At 33.9% G+C, this 26061-nt stretch overlaps 5 protein-coding genes across 6 annotated transcripts; all 5 read left to right on the top strand.

Moving 5' to 3' along the window:
- Nucleotides 1-1071: 1071 nt before the first annotated feature.
- On the top strand, nt 1072-5127 carry LOC106436472 (G-type lectin S-receptor-like serine/threonine-protein kinase At5g24080). 2 transcript variants are annotated; one of them, XM_013877435.3, is made up of 5 exons: nt 1072-1941; nt 2087-3447; nt 3546-3726; nt 3830-4280; nt 4506-5127. In XM_013877435.3, exons 1-5 carry the CDS (start codon nt 1667-1669, stop codon nt 4875-4877), a joined length of 2640 nt encoding a protein of 879 aa, XP_013732889.2. In that variant the 5' UTR covers nt 1072-1666; the 3' UTR covers nt 4878-5127. The 2 variants fall into 2 exon arrangements, with proteins under 2 accessions (XP_013732889.2, XP_013732891.2); XM_013877437.3 differs by having other exon boundaries at nt 1717-1941; nt 2098-3447.
- A 1572-nt stretch (nt 5128-6699) lies between these two features.
- Nucleotides 6700-12455, top strand: LOC106436471 (G-type lectin S-receptor-like serine/threonine-protein kinase At5g24080). The gene is given in 7 exon segments (XM_048764290.1): nt 6700-6748; nt 8096-8938; nt 9035-9215; nt 9319-9560; nt 9563-9768; nt 9987-10312; nt 10449-12455. Coding segments are annotated over 7 exon segments (1908 nt in total). The 3' UTR covers nt 10510-12455.
- Nucleotides 12456-12759: 304 nt separating this feature from the next.
- Nucleotides 12760-16549, top strand: LOC106436473 (probable peroxidase 61). The gene is made up of 4 exons (XM_013877438.3): nt 12760-14679; nt 14792-14971; nt 15104-15263; nt 15718-16549. The coding sequence occupies exons 1-4, from the start codon at nt 14431-14433 to the stop codon at nt 16152-16154; spliced, it is 1026 nt and encodes a 341-aa protein (XP_013732892.2). The 5' UTR covers nt 12760-14430; the 3' UTR covers nt 16155-16549.
- Nucleotides 16550-17084: 535 nt separating this feature from the next.
- LOC106436476 (uncharacterized protein At3g49140) lies at nt 17085-20127 on the top strand. The gene is made up of 10 exons (XM_013877441.3): nt 17085-17248; nt 17347-17440; nt 17820-18027; nt 18135-18237; nt 18335-18405; nt 18493-18642; nt 18721-19143; nt 19240-19392; nt 19473-19568; nt 19682-20127. The coding sequence occupies exons 1-10, from the start codon at nt 17212-17214 to the stop codon at nt 19787-19789; spliced, it is 1443 nt and encodes a 480-aa protein (XP_013732895.2). The 5' UTR covers nt 17085-17211; the 3' UTR covers nt 19790-20127.
- Nucleotides 20128-21023: 896 nt separating this feature from the next.
- LOC106436470 (putative F-box/kelch-repeat protein At5g24040) lies at nt 21024-24769 on the top strand. The gene is made up of 3 exons (XM_048761986.1): nt 21024-21361; nt 21433-21901; nt 22345-24769. The coding sequence occupies exons 1-3, from the start codon at nt 21111-21113 to the stop codon at nt 22477-22479; spliced, it is 855 nt and encodes a 284-aa protein (XP_048617943.1). The 5' UTR covers nt 21024-21110; the 3' UTR covers nt 22480-24769.
- The last annotated feature ends 1292 nt before the right edge of the window (nt 24770-26061 follow it).

Consider the following 26061-nt stretch of genomic DNA (forward strand, 5'->3'; position numbering starts at 1 on the left):
ATTTTAATTTTTTTTAAAAAATATAGAAATGTTTTTCCTCATTTCCTAATATGTTCCATTGCCATAATTAGTTTATTACCAAAAAGCAAATAAAAAACATATAAGAACAAAACTTCATTACACACATTTAAGTTCCTTCTATATATTGTTCACATGATATTTAACAATATAACTCAATATGTTCTCTAAAGAAAACATCAATTTTACTTTATGTTTAAATTTCAACTAATTTAAATTTGTTACGACTATCGGCTTTTTATTCTACTTTTATTGAATCAATTAGTTACAACCACTTATGTTATTCCACTTTGAACTAAGCAACTTCAAAATAAAGTAATACACAGTATCAAATGGATCAGAAAAAAATATCATTTTCTTTTACCATATTTTCTTTACTAAGACCATAAAATAAATTTTAAATTTATGTAAGAATAAAATATACAAACTCGGCGCGTAGCGCCGGAATACCACTAGTATATACATAAAAATTAGATCGAAAGAATATACAATTCAAGTTTTTTTTTTTTTTTTTTGTAAACTGAGGCGAATATACAATTCAATTTCTGTTTTGTTAGTTTTAAATTTGAGGGTTTAATATGCATTGCACTAGTCCGTTTATTCAGTTTCCATCATATATAAAATGGTTTACTTTTTGCTGATTTATGCGACACTGGATAATCTTCACTTCCACGAACACATTGTCACAAATTATAAAAAAAATGTTATAAAACATTAATTATTATTAAATTATGGATACACCTATTTTCCATTACTATTTAAATTTTGAGTTGGAGAAAAAAATCGAAGAAGCGCTTACCTTCTGTTGGAGAGTAATATATCTTGCATGTCAGAGATTTTCGATCTAAGGGATCTTCGCTTCATCATGATGCGGATGAATGCAAATTTGATTGGAGATGAATTTAGATCCCGAGATGATGAATGGACTTGAAGGAATATTGTCCATGTCCACAACTAGTTTTTAACTAATTTATAGTTCTGTTAAGATATCTATGTCCACAACTAATTTATAATTATGTTATCCACGCTTTGGTGTTCACGTCCACATTTAGTTTTGTTTACACATTAATATATATATAATATATATATGAAAATAGATCTTAAAAGATAGATAAATTTATATATAGTTTATTATGATAATTATTTTTATTTAATATATTTTAAAACTTGAAATAAAAGTAAATGAAAACATAAAGTAGAAAAAGAAAAATGATAATATGAAATAAAAAGAGGAGAAAGATTTTCTTTAATTTAGAGTCATAAGAGTCTTTTTGATAAATGAAAATGTGTCTCAAGTGATAAGTGTCTTGTACTGTAATTGAAATGTGAGAAAGTATTTCTAGATGTAAAAAATTCTTAAATTTTCATAATATAGTGTCAATTATTTAAAAGGCACAAAACAGGTTGCCGCCAAATCCAAAAATCCAACATTGTCAATTATTTAAAACCGACCATTTAAGAAAACGATGAGCTTTGTCAAAATTTAGGTCACCCGTAAAGACACGTGCCACAACCACCTTCGTCAGAGTTCTCCCACCGAACCATCTCTCTAATGCGTTCAAACCATTAATATGCGATATATAAACAATACAAAAGCACTTGTTATAACGATTTTTAGTCTCTTCCTCTCTTGTTACAAGATTCTACTATGTCTTCATTTCATTTTAGTTCTCCTTATTTTTGTCTCTCGTTCTCGTTCTTCTGCTTGTTCTTGGTTAGCTCGGTTCAAGTTGGCTTGGCTTCTGAACCGAACATCAGTTTGGGTTCAAAGTTATTAGCTAGTGAACCGAACCGGGTATGGGTTTCCGCAAATGGTACTTTTGCAATCGGGTTTACTCGGTTTAAACCAACCGACCAGTTCTTACTGAGCATTTGGTTCGCACAACTTCCCGGTGATCCAACCATCGTTTGGTCTCCCAATAGGTACACATAATCCTCTGACTTTTTATTAAATCAAGTATTATATACAACGTTAAAACTAATTTATTCAGTACCAGCGGTAGATTTGTCTATGATAAGAAATTTTCCACATTATTTTCACTCAAAAAATCCAATATCTAAAATATAGAAACTCCCCAGTCACAAAAGAAGCAGTCTTGGAGCTAGAAGCAACCGGAAACCTTGTACTCTCCGACCAAACCACCACCATATGGGCCTCAAACACCTCAAACCACGGCGTGGAATCAGCGGTCATGTCTGAATCCGGAAACTTCCTCCTCCTTGGGACCCAAGTTACCACCTCTCCAGCCATTTGGCAGAGCTTTTCACAACCTGCCGACACTCTCCTCCCAAACCAACCCTTAACCGTTTCTCTACAACTAACCTCTAACCCTTCACCGTCTCGTCATGGCCATTACTCACTGAAGATGCTTCAACAACACACTTCGCTTAGCCTAGGTCTAACCTACAACATCAATCTTGACCCTCACGCAAACTACTCATACTGGTCCGGACCTGAGATTTCCAATGTGACTGGAGATGTTACCGCTGTTCTTGACGATACTGGAAGCTTTAAAATCGTTTACGGAGAATCCTCTACAGGAGCAGTGTATGTCTACAAGAATCCAGTAGACGAAAACCGGAGCTATAATAGTACTAGTAATCCCCGGTTAACGAAAAACCGGATTCTGCGGAGATTGGTATTAGAGAACAACGGTAACCTCCGGTTGTACCGATGGGACAACGACATGAACGGTTCAAGCCAATGGGTACCTGAATGGGCGGCTGTATCAAACCCCTGTGACATAGCTGGGATATGCGGTAACGGAGTATGCAACTTGGACCGGACCAAGAAAAACGCCGACTGTTTATGTCTGCCCGGTTCGGTTAAGCTTCCTGATCAAGAAAAGAATAAACTCTGTTCAGACAACTCATCTCTGGTCCAAGAATGTGAGAGAAACATCAAACGTAACGGTACCTTCAAGATCTCGACGGTCCAAGAGACTAACTACTATTTCTCGGAACGTTCTGTTATCGCTAACTACAGCGATATCGGTAACGTGAGTAAATGCGGTTCGATGTGTTTGTCTGATTGCAAATGTGTTGCTTCGGTTTACGGTTTAGATGATGAGAAGCCTTATTGTTGGATTCTAAAGGGCCTCAACTTTGGCGGGTTTAAAGATCCTGGCTCAACACTTTTCGTCAAGACTAGAGCTAATGAGTCTTATCCTTTCAATAATCATGATGATAAGGATTCTAAATCGAATAAAAGCCATGGGTTAAGACAGAAGGTTCTTGTGATTCCTATAGTTGTTGGGATGCTTGTGCTTGTGGCACTACTTGGGATGTTGTTATACTACAATGTAGATAGGAAGAGAACACTAAAGAGAGCCGTAAAGAACTCGCTTATCCTTTGTGACTCTCCTGTGAGTTTTACTTATCGTGATCTTCAGAACGCTACAAATAATTTCTCCCAACTTCTTGGATCAGGTCTGAATAAAGAATCTTCATTTGACTTTTATAACAAGTCTTTCTATATATAGTAAGAGCTGTTTTAAATCTTATTTACTATGTTTTTATGATGGCAGGTGGATTTGGGACAGTATACAAAGGAAGTGTAGCGGGTGAAACGCTGGTTGCAGTGAAGAGATTAGATAGAGTATTATCTCATGGAGAGCGAGAGTTTATCACCGAAGTCAATACCATTGGTTCCATGCATCACATGAACCTAGTTCGTTTGTGTGGTTACTGCTCCGAAGACTCACACCGGTAAGATAAAAACATTAACCTTAAAAAGACTTTTTACAATATAATTTGCTCTGTTTTAAAGAAAAAAGATTTGAGGAGAATATATTATTTTTGGACATTACAGGCTTCTAGTTTATGAGTTCATGATAAATGGGTCGTTAGACAAATGGATATTCTCTTCAGACCGGACGGGCAGGCTGCTTGATTGGCGCACACGTTTTGAGATTGCTGTGGCAACTGCGCAGGGGATATCTTATTTTCATGAACAGTGTAGAAACAGAATTATTCATTGTGACATTAAACCCGAGAACATCTTGTTGGATGAAAATTTTTGTCCTAAGATATCGGATTTTGGGCTGGCTAAGATGATGGGGAGAGAGCATTCTCAGGTGGTAACAATGATTAGAGGGACGAGAGGGTATCTAGCTCCGGAGTGGGTGAGTAACCGGCCAATTACAGTGAAGGCTGATGTGTATAGCTATGGAATGCTTCTTCTTGAGATTGTTGGTGGTAGGAGAAATCTTGATGTGTCCTTCAACGCTGAAGATTTCTTTTACCCTGGATGGGCTTACAAGGTAACATCGTAATATCTTTATAAATCTTTGTTATGCATGTAAAAATGTATCATAATATGTTAATAAATTTTTGTTTTGCATATAAAAATGTCTAAAAATAGATTGGCGTGTTTGGATAGTTTGTCTAGCATTTAGACTGCATTTGAACGTATGACTAATGCCTAACGATTTTTTTTTTTGAAAAAATGCCTAACGATTTTTAACAAATTGATTAATAATGTATAGGAACTAACGAACGGGACGGCCCTGAAAGTTGTGGATAGAAGGCTACAAGGAGTAGCAGAGGAAGAGGAAGTGGTGAAAGCTCTTAAAGTGGCGTTTTGGTGCATACAAGATGACATATCAATGAGGCCGTCAATGGGAGAAGTGGTGAAGCTTCTAGAAGGATCTTCAGACGAGATAAATCTGCCTCCAATGCCGCAAACGATTTTAGAACTTATCGATGAAGGACTGGAGGATGTGTATAGAGCGTTGAGGAGAGAGGTTAATAACCAGCTTAGCTCTTTCACTGTTAATACCATGACAACCTCTCAGAGTTATCTTTCTTCCTCTCGGTCTCATGCTACCTGTAGTTACTCTTCCATGTCTCCCAGGTAGTTCTTTTTTGGCGTTTTGTAGTTTGAGATTATTTCTCTTTTTCGGTTAGCTAATCAAAATGTAATCTTCACTATTTTTTTCTATGTTGTGTTTGTTTAATTAAAATTAATACAATGATGTTATGACTAGATTACTAGTCAGGCCAGGTGGGAGTTAAAAGATGTTGTTAATGGTAACATATTCTCTGTAGCACCTGATATAATTATGGATGGTATTTTGGATCATCTTACCTTGACTTTTTAATAGTTTATTACCTTATTGGGTTTATCAGATTAATACTTCCCTGTTTCAATTTAATTGTCGTTGTAAAGTAAAATATTTGTTTCAAAATAAGTGTCATTTTAGAATTTTAATGCAAAATTTATTAACAAGATTCTTTTTTTCTTTTTTCTATTTTCTATTAGTTGAAATATAATTAGGTGTATAGGTAATTGTGTTTTTATTTTGAAAATATACAAATCATATGTTTTATTAACCTGTGTACATAAATCTAGAACGACAACTAAAATGAAACGGATGGAGTAAACGATAAAGAATATTGGGGCAAAAAGTGATAAGAAAGGATATTGGTGACTTGTAAATAGTTTAGAGTGTTGTCGCTTTATTTTCAAATACTAGTGCCTTGTGTCATAAGACGTTTTCTTTTGTTTTGGGGTGTTCACCTCTTTTGATTAATATTAATTCAGACGTTAAAAAAATGGTTAGATAAATCGAAGTCCCAGAAAGCTGTTGTAATTTTTTTTGCCACGAATATCTACATAATATATTACATTAGACTAAACTCGTTTTACAAACTCAGGATACAAAACTAACATAAGATATAAGGAAGAGAACTTTGTGATAACTTGTTTGCCATTGTATTTGTTACTTTTTGTATATGTGTAATCACAAAATTTGAAAATTATAAAATAACTATAAAGATAAAAAGGTTATGCAAAATCAGTCAGAGGTTTTGCTGGCCTTTGGGTCTCTCGGAGAAAAATCAGTCGCAAAACTACGGTACTGTTCTTGTTCTTTACTCTTTCTCTCTTTAAATGAGGTTTATGGGTCTTTAGGATTAGCATGACTTTGAATGTTTCTCGAAATCGAATCTTAATCGGAGTTGAATGACAACCAAATCGTGAGAATATTTTATAGTTGTCTCTCTTATTGGGTATTCGTAAAGGTTTAGCCTTTAGCAGCGTTATTTTCCATTGGGCTTCATCAGATTTTGGCCTATAAAGCCGGTTTTTCACAGAGATGGATAATGCCTTATCCATACATGTCTCAAGACATCGGCAATCCATCGAAACACATACCATTATTTTTGTAGTTGTTTAATGACTATGTTCATGAAAAATAACATAGATGGTTATTATGTTCTTGGATAACATAGATGATAGATTGTCTTGAACCATAATCTAAACACATACCATCTATTTCTACAGTTATGTTCTAAACACATACACTTGATGGTTATTTATGTTCGTGGTTAGAGATGGCATGTAGCCGGTTTTTGTAGGGTACTAGTAGATGTTATTTATGGGTTTTCAATAACATAGATGGTTATTTATATGTTATTGATTATGGTTCAACACATAGGTTTTGAATGTATGCATACCAATCATTAGAGGCAATGAACAAAGTTTGTACTTTTAATGGAGCCATTTGTATTGCGATTTCTAGTAGGTGTTCTCTCTAGTGAATCATTAATTACCATTTATTTTTGCGTCCTTATTTCTACCAGTGTTCTTAGTAATCTATGTTTAACTTGCACTCTAACATGATAGTCATGTACTTTATTGGATTCCTAACTAAATATGTTTGTTTTTATTTTGCAGAGATGGAAGTAGTATTTCCTAGACAAGTTGAGCTTCCACAAGAGTTTTCGTGTAAGAAGATAAATTGCTTGGACACCTTGAATTTGAGTGTAAAGTTGCATTTTCACATGCCACATCAACACATTTTTGAGGTTTATAACTCAAGTAATTGATTGAGATGCAACAACGAAATGATGATGAGAATCTTGGTTGAATTCTTGGAAGATGCTTATCTGATTCATCGTGATTCTGATTGGCCTATAAGCACCAATGAAATCCAGAGGATTCCATTACTCGACATTAAATTTGGAAACATGGACTGCAACAACGAAAACATTATTCTCAAAGAAGAAGACATGCATAGCTCACCTCATACCCATCGACCACGAATACACATTTCCAATGAGGTACATGCCTAAAATTGTTGTGGATTTGTTTGGTTAAAATCAAAAGGTTTTTGGCAATTCCAATGTTTTTCTAAGGATTTGTTTTTGTAAATTAATAACTCTATAAATTAATAATGTTAGAACTATAATATTTTATTAATTTATAAAGTTATTAATTTTTTTTAGAATATATTTTTTTTATAAAATAAATAGAATAATATATTTTACCGTATATACATAAATTATATTTTTGAAATTCGACTTTCACGTTATTTTTTTATTGTATTATTTGGTGCATATAAAGTATATTTTATAAAGTTTAAATGTGGTTTAGATATAATTTTAATAAATATTAGCAAAATATATTGAAATGTTAAGAAAATATAGAGATAGTTCTATTGTGAAATAAAGCAATAATACAATTGTTTGTTTGTACTTATATAAAATGTATATATACAAAGTTTATTAATTTATAATTTTAACGGGATCATATATTTACATAAAATCTTCTAAAATATTATTATTTTATTGATTTTTGTGATATTTAGAACCAGCCTAACTCGGTTTATATTTTATAGAGTATTAATTTATAGAGTGTCTACTGTAATATAAACGTTGTCAAATTTATATTTTAATCCTTATTGTATAACTCTCACGATTATTTATAGCATTACCTACATAATCTCGTTATATTTTTGAATAATGGATTTTCAGAATTTTATATTTACCTCTCTTAAAAAATATGTAATATAAAAAATATGTAATTTTCTTGGAACTCATACGGGTTGTTTAAGGGGCAAATTGACTAGTTCTAGATACTTACAAATTAAAAATCCTTTAAACTAATTTTTACGCAATCATGTTTGTTTAAAAGTTTCAAAAGTTCTGGAAGGAGTATATTAACTATGTAGTTTTTTTATGTAGTTTAAAACAATTATTTAACTTTTAATAATGTTTTAATAATTTTAGATGAATTAAAAAGGTACGTTTCCATAAAAATATTCTTGAATTTTACATAAATCATAAAATTAAGATTTTTATGTCTACAAGAATCTAGCAGACGAAAACAGGAACTATAACAATAGTAGTAACTCCCGGTTAATGAAAACCTGAATTCTGCGGAGATTGGTATTAGAGAACAACGGTAATCTCCGGTTGTACCGATGGGACAACGACATGAACGGTTCAAGCCAATGGGTACCTGAATGGGCTGCTGTATCAAACCCATGTGACATAGCTGGGATATGCGGTAACGGAGTATGCAACTTGGACCGTACCAAGAAAAACGCTGACTGTTTATGTTTGCCCGGTTCAGTTAAGCTTCCTGATCAAGAAAACAATAAACTCTGTTCAGACAACTCATCTCTGGTCCAAGAATGTGAGAGAAACATCAACCGTAACGGTACCTTCAAGATCTCAACGGTCCAAGAGACTAACTACTATTTCTCAGAACGTTCTGTTATCGCCAATCACAGTGATATCGGTATCGTGAGTAAATGCGGTTTGATGTATTTATCTGATTGCAAATGTGTTTCTTCGGTTTAGATGATGAGACACTATTGTTGGATTCTAAAGAGCCTGAACTTTGGCGGGTTTAAAGATAGTGCTAATGCGTCTTATCCTTTCAATAATATGATACGGATTCTAAATTGCATAAAAGCCAGGTTAAGACAGAAGGTTCTTGTGATAACTATAGTTGTGGGGATGTTTGTGCTTGTGGCACTACTTGGTATGTTGTTATACTACAACGTAGATAGAAAGAGAACACTAACTAGAGCCGCAAAGAACTCACTCATCCTTTGTGACTCTCCTGTGAGTTTTTCTTACCGTGATCATCAGAACGCTACAAATAATTTCTCCCAACTTCTTGGATCAGGTCTGAATCAAGAATCTGCATTTTCTAATTTTATAACAAGTCTTTCTATATATAGTAAGGACCGTTTTAAATCTTACTATGTTTTTATGATGGCAGGTAGATTTGGGACAGTTTACAAAGGACGAGTAGCGGGTGAAACGCTGGTTGCAGTGAAGAGATTAGATAGAGAGTTTTCTCATGGAGAGCGAGAGTTTATCACCGAAGTCAATACCATTGGTTCCATGCATCACAGGAACCTAGTTCGTTTGTGTGGTTACTGCTCCGAAGACTCACACCGGTAAGATAAAAACATTAACCTTAAAAAGACTTTTTACATTATAATTTGCTCTGTTTTAAAGAAAAAAAATTTGAGGAGAATATATTATTTTGGGACATTACAGGCTTCTAGTTTATGAGTTCATGATAAATGGGTCGTTAGACAAATGGATATTCTCTTCAGACCGGACGGGCAGGCAGCTTGATTGGGGCACACGTTTCGAGATAGCTGTGGCAACTGCGCAGGAGATATCTTATTTTCATGAACAGTGTAGAAACAGGATTATTCATTGCGACATTAAACCCGAGAACATCTTGTTGGATGAAAACTTCTGTCCTAAAATATCAGATTTTGGGTTGGCTAAGATGATGGGAGAGAGCATTCTCAGGGGGTAACAATGATTAGAGGGACGAGAGGGTATCTAGCTCCGGAGTGGGTGAGTAACCGGCCGATCACAGTGAAGGCTGATGTGTATAGCTATGGAATGCTTCTTCTTGAGATTGTTGGTGGTAGGAGAAATCTTGATGTGTCCTTCAACGCTGAAGATTTCTTTTACCCTGGATGGGCTTACAAGGTAACATCATAATATGCTCTTTTTTTTTGCTAAATAGCATCATAATATGTTTGTAAATCTTTGTTATGCGTCTAGACTGCACTTGAACGTATGGTTAATGCATTACGATTGGTGCATAGAAGACGTATTGTTAAACATTGAGTAAAAATGCTTATTGCACTTGAACATATGGTTAATGCAATTGAACGTATTGTTAAACATTGAGTAAAAATGTATAGGAACTAACGAATGGGACGGCCTTGAAGGCTGTGGATAGAAGGCTACAAGGAGTAGCAGAGGAAGATGAAGTAGTAAAAGCCCTTAAAGTGGCTTATTGGTGCATACAAGACGATGTATCAATGAGGCCATCAATGGGAGAAGTGGTGAAGCTTCCAATAGAAGATTCTTCAGACGAGATTAATCTGCCTCCAATGCCGGAGACACTTTTAGAACTTATTGATGAAGGACTGGAGGATGTGTATAGAGCGTTGAGGAGAGAGGTTAATAACCAGCTTAGTTCCTTCACTGTTAATACCATGACAACCTCTCAGAGCATTTATCGAAAGTGTCTTAGGTTGGGTCTCTTAAGATAATATAAGATACGGTCTCTTAGCTTTTTTAGTTAAAAGCTAAGAGACTGTATCTTATATTACCCTAAGAGATTCAACCTAAGAGACCTGCAATAAACATGCTCTCAAGAGTTACCTTTCTTCCTCTCGGTCTCATGCTACTTGTAGTTACTCTTCCATGTCTCCTAGGTAGTTCTTTTTTGGCGTTTTGTAGTTTGAGATTATTTCTCTTTTTTCTGTTGGCTAACTAAAATGTAATCTTCACTCTCTTCGGCATTTTTTTTTGTTCGTTTTGTGTTTGTTAAAATAAAATGATGTTATGACTTGATTACTAGTAGGGTGGAGTTAAAGACGTTGTTAATGGTCTAATATATATACTATATATGTAGCACCTGATATAAATATAGATTGGAGTTTGGATTATCTTACCTTGACTTTTTAATAGTGTATTGCCTTATTGGGTTCATCAAAGACTAATAAATGGTAAGGAATATTGTGCCAAAAAGTGATAAGAAAGGATACTGGTGACTTGTAAATGGTTAAATAAATCGAAGTCCCATAAAGATGTGGTAACTTTTTTTTTTGCGACTATTATCTTCATTATATATTACATTAAACTAATCTCGTTTTAAAAAGTCAGAGGATACAAAATGAACATAAGATATAAGTAGAGATTGCAATTGAAGACCTGAACCGCAGACATGGCCAATAAGATTTGTAACGAGGCAGGTGCCGATCTGGAGTTTATGAGGCACTGTGGATGGGAGGTTGAACTATACTACGTTGAACAACTCACCATCTTCACAATGTTCTTGAAGAAAGCAGTGTTCAAAGGTCTTACTGCGTTCGTCGGTAACATTGCTTTATTTTAGTGTGATGATGAAATGCATAACCTGCAGGTTATTGTTGACAGCATTGTGAGAGGAGGAAATTACATTGAAAATGTAGGTATACGCATGGAAGAGTGTCTCATAGAATTGTCGTAGAAGAAGTTTACAAGATTGTCTTTATCCTTAGTTTCTGTAATCTTTACTTTCTTTTTTCTTAGGTAATCACTTGATGGTTATTTATGTTCATGGTTAGAAAGGGCATGTAGCCGGTTTTTGTTGGTCATTGGTAGATGTTATTTATGGGTTGTCAATAACATAGATGGTTATTTATACATTATTGATCATGGTTCAAGACTTATGTTTTGAATGTATGCATACCAATCGTTAGAGACAATGAACAAAGTTTGTACTTTTGATGGAGCAATTTGTATTGCGATTCTAGTAGGTGTTCTCTCTAGTGAATATTGTATCCAAATATTTTTGTTTTTTTTGCAGTGATGGAAATAGTAATTTCTAGATTAGTTGAGCTTCCACAAGAGGTTTCTTCTCAGACTATTTGGTCAACATGGATCTGAGTGTTAATCTGCCTTTTCACAAGCCACATCAACACATTTTTGAAGCTCACGACCCAAGTAACCAATTGAGATGCTTTTTCAAGATATTATGCGATGATGATGAAGAAGAATCTGCTCGCTTTTTTTTGAAGACTAACCACTCAGCAATTTTTTGCTTTCTTATTGCTTTTCTTTTGCTTTGTTTTTACTTTGTTTTTGCTTAATTGAAATAGGTTGATGTTATGACTAAAGTGCCAGTCAGGTGGAAGTTAAAAAAATGTTGTTGAAGGTCTAACGTATTCTATGTAGCAGATGATACAAGTCTGACTGGACCACTTGCATTGACTTTGTAATAACTTATTTTTTCATAAAAGACTATGGAAACTATAGCAACAAAAGAATGATAGGAAATGACAGTTGTGACTTGTAAGATGTTAAAAAAAATTGAAGTCTCATGCTTAGCGAAGGCAAAAGATACTCTAGCTTCTTTAATAAATCATCCTCTAGCAATATCTAACCAGGTCAAAACGGACCTGGCGGTCAAATCCTATTTCATTTTATATCATTCTTTCGGATGAGAACATTTATAAATTAATAGTTTAACAGAGAACCTTCATTGCTAAAATTTCTCAACTGGACCGATTCCTAAATTCAATAATATTATATTTTAATAAAATTCAGTTATTTAGTTGTTTTTTTAAGATTTCAAATTTTATTTTTTCTTTTTATTATTAAGATACTTATTATTGGGTATCTTATATATCTAATCTATTAAATTAGCATCATGACCGGTTGACAAATGGTATGTCCAAACAATTTGTATATATGTAACTATTTTGAGTCGTAAAAGTATATCTACAAGTAATTTTGCCTTAGTGGACTACCAAAAATAACGGCCACAAGTATAATCCCAACTCCCTTTTAATAACTGTTTGGTATTATCAACGAATCATTTTTTCTTTTGTGATCTTTCCACATGAATTTTTAATCATCCGTGTTTTTACCTTCAACCATATATTAAAGGTGTCCACTATTATGTTCACCATTGTGTTTTTGGTAATGGGGTTTAAGTGGATTTTAATAGAAATAAATATTCATATAAACTCGTTTAGTTTAACCAGTTTTTTTATTCGATTAAAAAATATTTATTAAATGTGATTTACTTAAAGTTAGTGAAGACCATATTAACCAAATGTATACATATATTTAACAGAATATATTAAAAATATTTTGGTGCGGGCTGGTTTTGGTATTGGTTTTCGGATATAACACTTTAAGAAACGTTAAAAATATTTCGGTGCGGGTTGGTTTTGGTATTGGTTTTTGGATATAACACTTTAAGAAACGTTCGAGTATATAAACAAGGTCTAATAGAATATGAGACTTTGATTTTCAGGTCAATTCTGAGTCGAATTTTTTGGTTACGAATATTCTTGACTAATTATGTTAAGTAACTAATAATAAAATATAATATGTTGTAAACTTTAGGAATAAAGTTTAAAAATAATTTCTGAAAAGCATATAGCACAAGTGTATAGTTAAGCAACTTGACATATTTAATATAGTTACCAAAATTATGTTAAACACAAATATTATTAAAAAAAAATACAAATAGAAAAATTAAATTTTTCAAAAAAAAATAAAACAAAAAATAAAAAAGAAACAGACTAAACCGCAACTTGAGAAAACAATGGTTTATAAAAGAAAACAGGTTATCAATTATATAAGTTAGTTAATATTTTAAACCATGTTGATTTGTAAAGTGGAGAAAACAAACAATGTTGATAGGAAACTACGAAATAAAAGTAACGTAGTTGGGTCATGAAGTAACTGTGTAAATACATTCCTGAGAAATTGCAACACCATGTTTTCGAGTAGACGCTTAAGAAAGGACAAGTTTTCAGCAATGTGTTAGCTTGTAACGTTGTTCAGTAATTACAGCTAGATTTTGTTATCAGGTTTGTGTTTTCTTGTATATATATGGAAGCTTATTTATACATCCATTACAAAAAGCAAGCGAAATGTTTTATTATGAATATTCTTCGCCGACCAGTTTGTCTCACAAGTCAGAAAAGACGCTAATTGCAATTTTCAAAATACAAGATATGATGATTAATAGATTACTTAGAATTTTTTGACCAAAAAAAAAAAGATTACTTAGAATTTAGTGACTATGATCCAATCAGATTACTATATGCAGTTTTGTGGTCTACAATTTTGAATACTCTCGAAATTTCGTTTATTATCATATGAAGTCTGTAATGGTAACTATCTAGGACATGCACGTATATGGTCGTTTATGATATTATAAAAGACGTTCATCATATCTGGAAGGTATAACCAAAGTAGGATTTCTTAGCCGAGAAAATAAAAGAAAAGACTAACCATAGTTCGAACGTGGAAGAACATCGTTTCATGTGAATCCACGTTTGTCATACACGCTTCCTTGTATTGTACATCAATACTATCAAAGTCAGAACGTTATAACAATTTTATACAACGATATAACCGGTTCGCCCACGTGGACGTGCCACCCTAGTGAAACCTTATATATCCCTCACTCATCGACCACTAATCCATATCTCTCTTAATTCATTACATTTATTTTTCCTCATTCAATTTCTTTTTCTTATAAACAAATAAGATCAACTACTTTAATCTTGTAATCAAGAAAACAACAAAAAGAACAAAGGGTTTTTGTGGTGGAAGTTATTTTTCGTTTTTATAAAAATGAGGCAGTTTATGAAAATTTTCCCACTATTGGCCCTCGTAGTCATAAGCTTAACCGGAACGGCTACGGTAAAGGCTGCGACGGGATTGAACCCTCCGGTGAAGCTGGTTTGGCATTATTACAAAGTTACCAACACTTGTGATGATGCAGAGGCTTATATTAGACACCAAGTCGAAAAGTTTTATAAGAATGACACTACCATTGCTCCGAAGCTTCTTCGTCTTCTTTACTCGGATTGTATGGTTAATGTAAGTAAAAACGTCGTCCTTTACTTTTCACTAGCTATAACATCAACAATTACCTACATTTTTTTATAACCTATGGGCTATGGTGTTAAATCTATGTAAAATATGTATGTAGGGATGTGATGCTTCGGTACTTTTACAAGGACCAAACTCAGAGAGGACAGCTCCACAAAATCGAGGACTTGGAGGTTTTTTGATAATCGATAAAATAAAACAAGTTCTTGAATCACGTTGTCCTGGTGTTGTTTCTTGCGCTGATATACTGAATCTTGCCACTAGAGATGCTGTTCACATGGTACATATATAGATAAACTTGCATGTTATCTTAAAGAGATCTCATGTTCTGTGAGAGTGTCGATCTATTATTGTGGATTTTGTAATTAGTTTAACTGATTATCTTGTTTTGATTGGTTGAAATGATGATTAGGCCGGAGCACCATCTTATCCTGTGTTCACGGGGAGAAGGGACGGTGGGGCACTAAGTGCAGACGCTGTGGATCTACCGTCACCGTCTATCTCAGTCGAGGAGTCACTAGCATACTTCAATTCCAAAGGTCTTGACGTTTTGGACATGACTACTCTTCTAGGTAATTTACACTATCTTCTTCTCTTTCTTTTTTTTTCCCTTTAGACCCAAGCAACTTTTCATCATTTCTTCAAGGGAAACGTAATCGCAGAGTTATGTTATATTTTAAGACCTCATCGGGTTTATCTTTACGTACGTTTGCGATTAGGTTAGGTTTATATATAATGTATAATATTTATTCAAATGAATGAACAATCATAAGCATCTCAAGTAATTTTGTTTTGTTAATTGTAAACGTAACGCCACTCTTCTTTTACCTTTGTAATTTACAAATATATCGTGAAAATTTAAATATATTTTAAATTTATAAAATGTGTATTAATTTGTCTAATTCTCATTCCATGCAAAACCAAACTACTATAAAATTTTATATAAGAAAGTGGAGCTAAATAAGATTCGCTAAATGTATGAATTTCAACGGCTTCTAATTTTATAATTGATAATAATGGTCACAGGAGCACATTCGATGGGGAAGACACATTGCAGCCACATAGTGAACAGGTTGTACAACTTCAAGAACACTGGAAAACCAGACCCGACCATGAACACAACATTGGTGTCACAACTTCGATACCTTTGTCCTCCAAGAACACAAAAGGGCCAAACCGATCCACTCGTTTACCTAAATCCAGACTCAGGCTCGAGCAACAGATTCAGCAGCTCTTACTACTCTCGTGTCCTGTCTCATAACGCTGTCTTGGGCGTGGACCAACAGTTGCTCTACAACGAGGACTCGAAGGAGATCACTCAAGAGTTCGCTGCAGGTTTTGAAGATTTCAGAAAATCTTTTGCTTTGGCAATGTCGAGGATGGGATCTATCAATGTGTTGACCGGCAAAGCTGGAGAGATTCGCCGAGATTGCAGAGTTACCAACGCCAACTACGGTGCTTAATATATATAAATATGATATCTTATTTTATGTGTGTATGTGATTGTTGTACTATAACCTAAATGTTTATGTTGTTTTGATAAAATCTTTAATCAATAAGGACGATATGGAGAACAAATAACAGAGATCCAGTTATTTAATTGATCTATTGTTGTAATTATAGAACTAAACTTCTATGAAAGAAAGAAATATTTTATTTTCTGTATCCAAAAATGGTGTTACTATATAAATAAAAATTGCTTATTTTTTGTTATGGATGTACAGACACTAACCTATAGTATTAATATGGCATGTTCTTGTTTTGTAAGTGTAATCTAATTTTGGAATCCATATTTAAAACAAATCCATATAGATTTGAAAACGAATCTTTAAATGAGAAAAAAAAACATTCACTAAACTCTCCGGTATCTCCTTAAACGTTAGGCAAATAGGAGGAACATAAAGGTAATCCTCTAAAAATTATTTGAGAAATAATTTTGTTATATGTCATCGCCACAATGATTTTAAAAGAAAAATGATTAGATTTTTGAAAAGTTTATTGTGACATAAACATTTATACTTAACGTTGATAAATATTTTTGGTAAGTTTTTAAAATATGTGTAAAAATTCATAAATCATTATTAATATAATAATAAATAATATAATAGTAGATATAGAAATATATAATATTTTAAAAATTTTGAAATGTTATTTAATTCTATTTTTATAATTATTTAATTTTTATTACTAAAATAATTCATCAAAAATTTTATGCAGTATTTTTTTTAAATTAGAATTTTCTAATTCCAATACCGTGTTATAGGAAAACACCTAGTCAAATTTTTTAAACATTAGGCAATTAAGAGCTTTATCCATGTAAATAAATCATAACCAGACCTAAAAACGCAGCGTTTCTAAGGATAACCTTAGTGAACGCCTGTTAACACTCAATCTCGAGTAGTAGCCAATGACCATCTGACACGTCATCACCAGAGAGAGAGAGAGAGAGAGAGAGATAAAGCTATGGCATTCCTTCCCCACTCGCAGCTTCCCTGAAGATTAAGGAGACTCGACTCAGTCATGGCCGTCCGTCTCTTCTCTTCAACGGCGCTCCTCGGTAATTCGACTCTTCTATCAATACTCTCATGTAAAGGAAACTTGCTTTGCTTCATATGTTGAATCCAACAGAGTTACTTTGTGTTTGGCTTCTTGCAGAGTATCGTCATGTACCCAACACAGAGGAAGAAAGAAGCTGCTTTGCGCCTCGGCGAACTTTTCATTCTCACCGGCTCAACCCTATTGCTCCTAGGTACTGTGGATTGGATTGCCTTCCTTTCATTACTATTTACTCTGCTCAAAAAAAGTTAGAGATTTAAATATCTTTTCCATTACCAGTTACTGTCTTCAAATAAAAATGAGATTTTTAATAATTTTTTTCATTACCACTTGCTCTGTTCATACAAAAGTTTAGATTTTTAATCTTTTTTTTCCATTACCACTTACTCTGTTCATACTAAATTCTTAAAAATCTTTTTTTTTTTCATTACCAGTTACTGTGTTCAAACAAGGTTGAGATGCTAGTTCAGTTTCTTAATATGTATTGTATTTGATATTCAATTATCATTTGTACCCTTTTCGTTATATCTGAATCCTCGCTTATTAATTGACTTGTGTGTGCATATTACCAGGAGTGGAATTCTCAAGTGTAACAATGACTATTTCACTAGAAAGTGTCTGAGGAAGAGTAGGACTCAAGCCATTGCAGAGTATTTAGGTTCAGCTTCAGATCCAAAGAAGCCAAGTTATCATCCTTCTGAAGAAATCAGAGCGTATCTGCCAGAGAATCCTGGTGATTCTAGGCTTCCACCTGCTGAAACCGCTAGAACCATCATTGAGGTATTACATGACATCTCTCAATCATCCAACAAAGATTAGGTCCCTTTTAACAATACTTTGTTGATACAGACCTTGTGACAATTTTGCGTAGTGTGTCTTGTTTTCAGGTGAACAAAAAAGGAACTCTGATGCTTTCAGGTTTACTTGGTATTGGACTTCATGAGAACATCCTCTGGCCTGATATTCCTTATGTAACAGATCAGCATGGAAGTAAGCAAACCTTTCTTCTTCCTATTTTTATTCACTTGGCTTATTTATTACTGTCAAGCAATTTAGAATTGAGTTATGTGACCCTTATGCAATGCAGATATATACTTTCAAGTTAAGGAAAACGAGGACATTATGCAAACCGTTGTCACCTCTGATAATAACTATGTGGTATGTGGTTGCTTTCTTTCTTCTTTTCCCCTGGATACTCATGCATGGAGATAAGAGGTGTAATAAGTTTAGGTTATGCAATTGCAGCAAGTGATAGTAGGTTTTGATACGATGGAGATGATCAAGGACATGGAGCTGAGTACTCCCTCTGGTATTGGTTTTGAGATTGAAGAAATGGAAGATGGTATAACTGAAGTAGACGATGAAAACAAGACGGATGAAGACAAAGATGATGAGGTTTGTGGACATTTTATTTAATCTTTGTCTCATTTATCTCTAGAAGACTTAAACTAGATATTGTGACGGTGACTTCAGGAATGGGTTGCTGTTCTAGAAGATGGAGATGAAGATGAAGACGATGATTATGTTTCAGACTCTGATGAGTCACTTGGAGACTGGGCAAACTTGGAAACGATGCGAACTTGCCATCCTATGTATTTTGCCAGGAGGATAGCCGAGGTTGCGTCAAAGGATCCTTTAAACTGGATGGAGCAACCATCAGCTGGCCTTGCTATCCAGGGGCTATTGAGCCGTGTCTTTGTGAAAGATCACTCACACATCTCTGCTCCCAAGTCTACAAGTAGTGACAAAAACAAGGAGGGAGAAAAATCAGAAGAGAAGGTTGAAGACATTGATGAAAGTGAGAAGATATTGCAACTTGAGAATTCGAGAAATGCTATATCTTATTACAAGCTGGAGATGAATAAAATCCAGCTCATCACAGCACAGGGGCATCAGGTTTGTTGATAAAGACTCTTTATCCTTTCTCCTTGTGTCGATTCTTCTCTAGGCTCAAGCTTTTGCTCGGTTGTGTGTATTTTTGTTTTTGAACAGACTGAAGTGGAAGTGGGAGATGTCAGAAAAGCACAACCCGATGCTATTGCTCTTGCATCAGACGGTATTGTGAGACGTCTAGAAGAAGATGGTAATATGCTAACTGAAGCGCTCAAATCTCTATGTTGGAGACATAACGGGATTCAAGCAGAGGTAAAATGAAACTTGAATATCAAGTTGTTGTTTATAAGGTCTATATGTTGCATTGATCAAGATTATGTTTGGCAATGTAGGAAGTGAAGCTCATCGGTATAGATTCACTTGGTTTCGACATCAGGCTTTGCTCCGGGATGCAAATTGAGACATTACGGTTTGCATTCCTGACAAGGGTAAGTCTCAAACTCTGTTTACTGATCATCGATGGTAACACAATATGAGGCCTGTGAGTTGACATAACAATTTCACTAAGATTAATGTTTTCTGGTGAACTCTGTATTTGCAGGCAACATCAGTGCACAGTGCTGAAGGACAGTTGAGAGAATTATTATTCGCTTCCACACCTCATAAGCCGCAGACACCAAAGCAAACGAGTCCAAAGGAATCTTGGTGATGTTAGTAAAAAGTCTAAAGAAAACAAATCCAACCGCAGTATTTGCATATCAACAAATCTTTTCCTCACGAGTCAAAACATGAAGTAACTGCTGTCAACGATAAGGACCAGTGCTTTTCAGTGTTGCCTTGTTGGAGATTGGCAGATGAAGTCTGGATCTCCTGTTGTTTGATGTTTTTCAATTCATTCTTGATGCATGACGTATCTTTGTTTGTTTGTGGTTCAAAACTGTGATTCGTTATACTTGGTATCAGTGTTCTAAAATGCAGTTTACGCATCTAATTAGATGGTGCGTATACATTATACGGTAATCAATCAAATGTACTGGTTTCATGTTATAATGTGGATTTATATACTTGAGACATATAATAACGGTTTAGATAGATGTTATGCGGTCTATGCGATCCGCTTAGGTGAATTTTAAGTAGGATTATTCAGAACACCAACGTAGTATTATTTTATATTTTCTTAATGTTATTTATTTATATTAATTTGTTACTTATTTTTTGTATTTATATGATTATATCTAGTAGATTAATCATTTATAAAATAAGTTTAGATTTATTTTTATATTTTATGTAAAAACATATACAGTAGAACTTTTATAAATTAATAATGCTGGAACTTTGAAATTTTATTAATTTATAGAGATTTTAATTTACAAAAGTTTTTTTATATTTTAAAATAAGAAAAATATTTTATTTTAGTGTATAGACATTAATTGTTATCTTTTGAAATTTGTTATTTGATATTAATTTTATTATATTATTTGGTGTATATAATCTATATTGCATAGAAATTAAATATTGTTTTAGATATAATATTACTAAATCTTATCAAAACTATATTAAGTGTTAATAAAATATAAAGAAAATTTCATTGTGAATATAAAACAAATAATATAATAATAGATTCTTACTTATATAAAATATGTATACTTATAAATTATTAATTTATAATTTTAATGGGATCATATATTTACATAGAATTTTTTAAAAAATATTATCTTATTATTTTATCGATTTGTACCAAATTTTGAACCGATCCAAATTGAACCAGCAAAATTTACTAATTTATAGAAATTATTAATTTATCGAATATTAATTTATAGAGGTTGTATTTTGTATATGCTCCACTTTAAATGCAGCGATACGGGTTCTTCTGTCGATAATAATGGCTAACGCGTTTTAGAACATGCTACACGTCAAGCCAAAAAATGTCAAAGCATTAACTGAACTGAAATTACAAGTCAAACACGTTTTAAGTTTAGGCTTATAGAAGCTCCACATGATCCTCAGATCAAGTCAGAGAATAAAGAAAAATGGAGAAATGGTCTGAGTTGCCGCCAGAGATCCTCCACTCCATCTCCCTGAGAATCGACAACCCCTTTGATCTGATCCACTTCTGGTCAGTATGTTCATCTTGGCGATCCTGTAGCCTCTTATTTCGACCGAAGACATCACTTATATGTCCTCTTCTCGTATACTCTTCTGGTTATGGTGATGATCGTTATATCTTGAGCAGAAGTGTTTACCTTCTCAAGTCTTCTGATCTCAACGGTCCTCGATATTGGTAAAAACATTTCTTTTGAACTTTGTTCTTGAATCTTGATGATACTTAGATAAGCTATTTAATCCTAACAGGTTGTTTAAGCTACAAGAGAAAGAGAACGGAGACATAGTTCTACATAGTTTGTTCCTAAGAAGAAACACCGATGAGGATAGATATTCGTATCCAACTTTTTCACTTGACTTGCTCAGATGTCAAGTCTTTGAGTTAGCTCAAGAACATGTGGCTTGTTACAGCGAATGGTCCGAACCATGCGAGGGGAAAGTGGAAAGACGCATTGGCTTTATGAGTTTAGACGCAGAGAGCAACGAGTTTATGGTTCTAGGGCGTCTCCCATTCAAGGGTCCCGCTGTGTATAGGTCAATCGATGGGCGTTGGACTGAGCTCCAGATAACACAACCCGTTTCCTTTGAAGGGATAGTTTCATATAAAAGCAAGTTTTACGCCATAGATCTTACCGGCAGAACAATAGTTGTAGAGCCAACTCTACAATTGCATACGTTTCAGCGGTCTAGACCGTCTTATAAGGCAAGGAAACGCTGGGTGAGGAAACTAAAAACTTTTATATCCTTGCTTGGACTTTTAAGTTTTCTTGAGACATGAGTTGCAAACTAAGGTTTTATAGTCCGCACATTTCACTCATGGTCTGTTTTGAAAATTTGAGGGTTATAAACATTTTAGGGTAGATCTTAAAGAAAAAAAAAATATTTCCTAATTTAGGGACCATCAAACCTATGTTTCTAATCTTTTAAAAATTTGGAGGCAAATGCGAATGTTGCATCCGGCTGCAAGGCGCATGATACCAAGCAAATCAAGCATTGGCTTCGGGTCGACAAGTTATATTTAATTTAGGGGGCAATTGTTACTGAAGTTCCTCACTAGTTCTGTTGGTAAAGACTAAGAATAGTATAGTTTGGGGTTCCGGGCTTAAAATACTTGGGTGTACTTTTTAATATTTTTTTGTGTTACATGTCTTCAACGCACAGCTTCTAAACTCAGGGGATAAGGTCCTTCTCGTAGAGATGTGCACAGAGAGACGAGCCGATTTTTTCATACCAAATATCCGTGAGAAGGAGATATGGTTCGAAGTTTCAGAGTTAGACGTGGAGAGAAACGACTGAATCAAATGGAAGATGTGGATGATTGATCGTGTGCTGCTACTTAAGCTTTTGATTTTTTTTTTTGTTAAACTGTAAATATTATAAATAAAATGTTTTAGAGTTACAAAAACCTATTATAATGGAAAAAAAATCTATTATAGTGCCAAAAAAAATAAATAAAAAAACAAAGTATACACACGAGTTGATTTGAGTGACACTGTCATCGAATCCAAAATTGCATAAGAGAGTTTAACTTTCTCCTATGGCGTCTCGCACTTATTGTGTTGGGGATGTCCCTGTCGATAATGCCGATCGAGGGTTATTTGCGGTGGGGTGAATCCGGTGAGATGCACTGCTGAGTAGCTACTTTTTTGATATATTATTTCATATTGTTATGGACAAAAGATAAGTTATTCCCTTGTAATCAGCAAGGCTTTTGTTCCAACATTATATATAGAACAAGATGTTTGCATCAGCCATCATGTCACATTTCAACACCTAAAACAATATGGTTGTATAAGAAATTACGTGGATCAACTAGATATCTCCTGACATGGCATTGAATTGGACTTTGTAATATTGTATCATGTCTCTATCGGTAATTTGGCATGGACTTGCGATTCACTAAGAATTCTTAACTTTCTAAATTTTGTTGATACGTTTTGCTTATATCATAAATCGTAAACTTATCAACTACAAGGTAGAATTCTACCTAGTACCTATATTATTTGTTGCTATACTAGGAATAATATGTCATCAGATAAAATTGTGTGCTATCGTATAAAGTAAGCACGCGACAGTCGAAGTTGTACCATAAAATTGATGAACATATATGTGGGCAAGTGGCAACTTATTGTAGGATAAGAAAAATAGAACGATCATATTCACGAAGTCTTCTTTTCAAGCGTGCACAACTTGAAACTTATATTACTCTATAATCGTAATTTACTTTAACGATTGATATCAACTCGAAGGCAGATGGAAGGGTTATATATATGGGTAAAATGTCTGCTTCTTTTTCATTTTATTTTTGTAATTTCTGCATTTCTATCCTCCATAATTCATGTTTTCTAGTAGTAAGAAGATTATATAACTTTCACGATTTTGTTATTATAATTGGCGGGAAAGTAGAAGATGCCAACTTGCTTACGACAGCGACTCCAAGCTCCAAGGCAAAATTGACAATTAAAGAAACATCAGTTATCAAGTCATATGGGTACATAGGACCATAAGGCCATAGCCTATCAAATCATAGCTCCATATTTAATCAAATTTTATTTAACTTTCCCCAATTTTTGTCGTTCACTCGTTTGCAAATTGGTCGGAAGGTAGAATAAATGATCTCCCTGTAAATATCTTTATCTACTTTTGTCTGCTTGCATCATCATCCATCCTACCAGAACTTTTTTATTCTTTTTTTAGAAAAACCAGAATTTTTAGTTTCACATTCATACGAAAACCATATTCGAAAATCGACTCTGCTAAAAAATATCGGAAATAAATTCAGCATCAAATATACTGTTAAGAAATTCACCAAAAATAAAGAATCGGTTGATGAAAAACGATTAGAACATTATAGTTTTTGTAATGTCCTAATTGTTTCCGTTTTTAAATTCCATAATTTTAACTCTTTATTAGTTCTTACACTCTCATTTTCATTTACTTATCTCTCTGTGGAAATCTTATTATTATTTATAGTCAGTTTGCTATCTCCATCCTCAAAAAGTTGAGGATAACTCAAATCAACGTTTCTTGTCCTTCTAATATTATTCTGCGTATGTATCACCTAACATTATTTTAGATTATACACATTTAACTTTAAAGAACTTATAATCTTTCTTTCTCAAAAAAAAAACATACTAAAAAAAAACTTACACGTTTACTATTATGCTCTAATAGACAAACAATTTTTTAAGCATCGATTAATGGTTTGGTCAGTTTCATAAGTTACATCAACCTAGTAGACTAACCTTTAAATGATAAAATATTTTAATATGAAAACTTAAATTATCAATTATAATTTAACACTAGAAAAAAACGTTTCCATAACAACGAAGATTTACGACGAAAATAATTCTTCGTAAATTTACATGGTGTTTACAACGCAGTTACGAGGAGACCAAATTTTGTCGTAAACTCCATGTAAATTTACGGGAAAATATTTTCGTCGTAAAGTCCATGTAAGTTTACAACGAAAATACTTGGAATGAGAAATACGTCGTAATCGTTACATCGACATTACAACGAAACATGTTACCGTTATATTTAGGTGAAAACGTGTATTCAATGTGCTTTAACTTACCTAATTTCGTCGTAAAGTCGTTGTAAATACTATGTTAAAACCATGTAAAATCCATGTAAAACATTCCTTGTAAAATCGTTGTTATATTTCAACTACCCAACTCGAAAATTTCTCTATATATATGTCATTTCCCACAACTCTCTTCCTCACAACACACAAACGGAAAAAAAAAATCAGAAAAAAAAAATCAGAAAAAAAAAAATTTCAAAAAAAAATCTAAGAAAAAAATGACCGGTGGCGGTAGTATTTACGAGTTACGGAGTTGGATGTATTTGCACAAAGATTCCGGCGGGAGGGTGACGAACGCATTTCTGAGCGGGCTAAAGACATTCATGCACCAGGCGGGCTGTACACCGATCACACAGGAAAGCGGTAAGATGTTCTGCCCCTGTCGGAAATGCAAGAATTCAAAATTTGCACGTAGTGAAACTGTATGGAAGCATTTAGTAAACAAAGGATTTACACCACAGTACTACATTTGGTATCAACATGGAGATGGTTATGGGGGAAATGAAGCTAGTAGTAGTAATAATAATTTTGAGGATGCTCATCATAGTGAAGAACCGAATCATTTGCATAATGAATATAATTATCATCAAGATCAGGAGCAGATGGTAGATCATGATAGGGTTCAAGATATGATAAGTGATGCATTTTTAAAAACAACTACAACAATAGCTGATGGAACTGGAAATGTAGAAGAACTTAATTTGGATGCAAAAAGGTTTTATGAAATGCTAGATGCTGCAAATCAACCAATCTACACTGGTTGTAGAGAAGGTCTCTCTAAATTGTCTCTAGCAGCTAGAATGGCGAATATTAAAACGGATCATAATTTACCTGAGAATTGCATGGATGCATGGGCGGAGTTGTTTAGAGAGTATTTGCCAGAAGATAACATGTCTGCTGAATCTTATTATGAGATTTAGAAATTGGTTTATAGTCTTGGGTTGCCTTCAGAGATGATTGATGTTTGCATCGACAACTGCATGATCTACTGGAAAGAAGATGACAAGTTAGAAGAGTGTCGATTCTGCAAAAAACCACGATTCAAACCGCAAGGCAGTGGGAGGAATATGGTACCGTACCAAAGGATGTGGTACCTACCAATTACAGACAAATTGAAAAGATTATATCAATCTGAGAGGACTGCTGCGTCGATGAGGTGGCATGCAGAACATGTCCAGAGAGATGGTGAGGTTGCACATCCATCAGACACAAGAGCGTGGAAACATTTCAATAAGGTACACGTAGATTTTGCTACAAATATTCGGAATGTCTATCTTGGGTTATGCACCGAT

This window comes from Brassica napus, chromosome C7 (assembly GCF_020379485.1).
Source record: "Brassica napus cultivar Da-Ae chromosome C7, Da-Ae, whole genome shotgun sequence".
NCBI lineage: Eukaryota > Viridiplantae > Streptophyta > Magnoliopsida > Brassicales > Brassicaceae > Brassica > Brassica napus.

What these genes read in the sequence shown, in the direction of transcription:
- LOC106436476 (XM_013877441.3), top strand. Translation starts at nt 17,212, where the DNA reads ATGGCCGTCCGTCTCTTCTCTTCAACGGCGCTCCTCG. An exon ending in ATGAAGACAAAGATGATGAG is followed by an intron (nt 18,643 to 18,720) that starts GTTTGTGGACAT and finishes CGGTGACTTCAG; the next exon opens with GAATGGGTTGCTGTTCTAGA. An exon ending in TCACAGCACAGGGGCATCAG is followed by an intron (nt 19,144 to 19,239) that starts GTTTGTTGATAA and finishes GTTTTTGAACAG; the next exon opens with ACTGAAGTGGAAGTGGGAGA.
- LOC106436470 (XM_048761986.1), top strand. Translation starts at nt 21,111, where the DNA reads ATGGAGAAATGGTCTGAGTTGCCGCCAGAGATCCTCCACTCCATCTCC. An exon ending in CTCAACGGTCCTCGATATTG is followed by an intron (nt 21,362 to 21,432) that starts GTAAAAACATTT and finishes TAATCCTAACAG; the next exon opens with GTTGTTTAAGCTACAAGAGA. An exon ending in ATAAGGCAAGGAAACGCTGG is followed by an intron (nt 21,902 to 22,344) that starts GTGAGGAAACTA and finishes TTCAACGCACAG; the next exon opens with CTTCTAAACTCAGGGGATAA.
- LOC106436472 (XM_013877435.3), top strand. Translation starts at nt 1,667, where the DNA reads ATGTCTTCATTTCATTTTAGTTCTCCTTATTTTTGTCTCTCGTTCTCG. An exon ending in TGCTCCGAAGACTCACACCG is followed by an intron (nt 3,727 to 3,829) that starts GTAAGATAAAAA and finishes TGGACATTACAG; the next exon opens with GCTTCTAGTTTATGAGTTCA. An exon ending in ACCCTGGATGGGCTTACAAG is followed by an intron (nt 4,281 to 4,505) that starts GTAACATCGTAA and finishes AATAATGTATAG; the next exon opens with GAACTAACGAACGGGACGGC.
- LOC106436473 (XM_013877438.3), top strand. Translation starts at nt 14,431, where the DNA reads ATGAGGCAGTTTATGAAAATTTTCCCACTATTGGCCCTCGTAGTCATA. An exon ending in ACTCGGATTGTATGGTTAAT is followed by an intron (nt 14,680 to 14,791) that starts GTAAGTAAAAAC and finishes ATATGTATGTAG; the next exon opens with GGATGTGATGCTTCGGTACT. An exon ending in GGACATGACTACTCTTCTAG is followed by an intron (nt 15,264 to 15,717) that starts GTAATTTACACT and finishes TAATGGTCACAG; the next exon opens with GAGCACATTCGATGGGGAAG.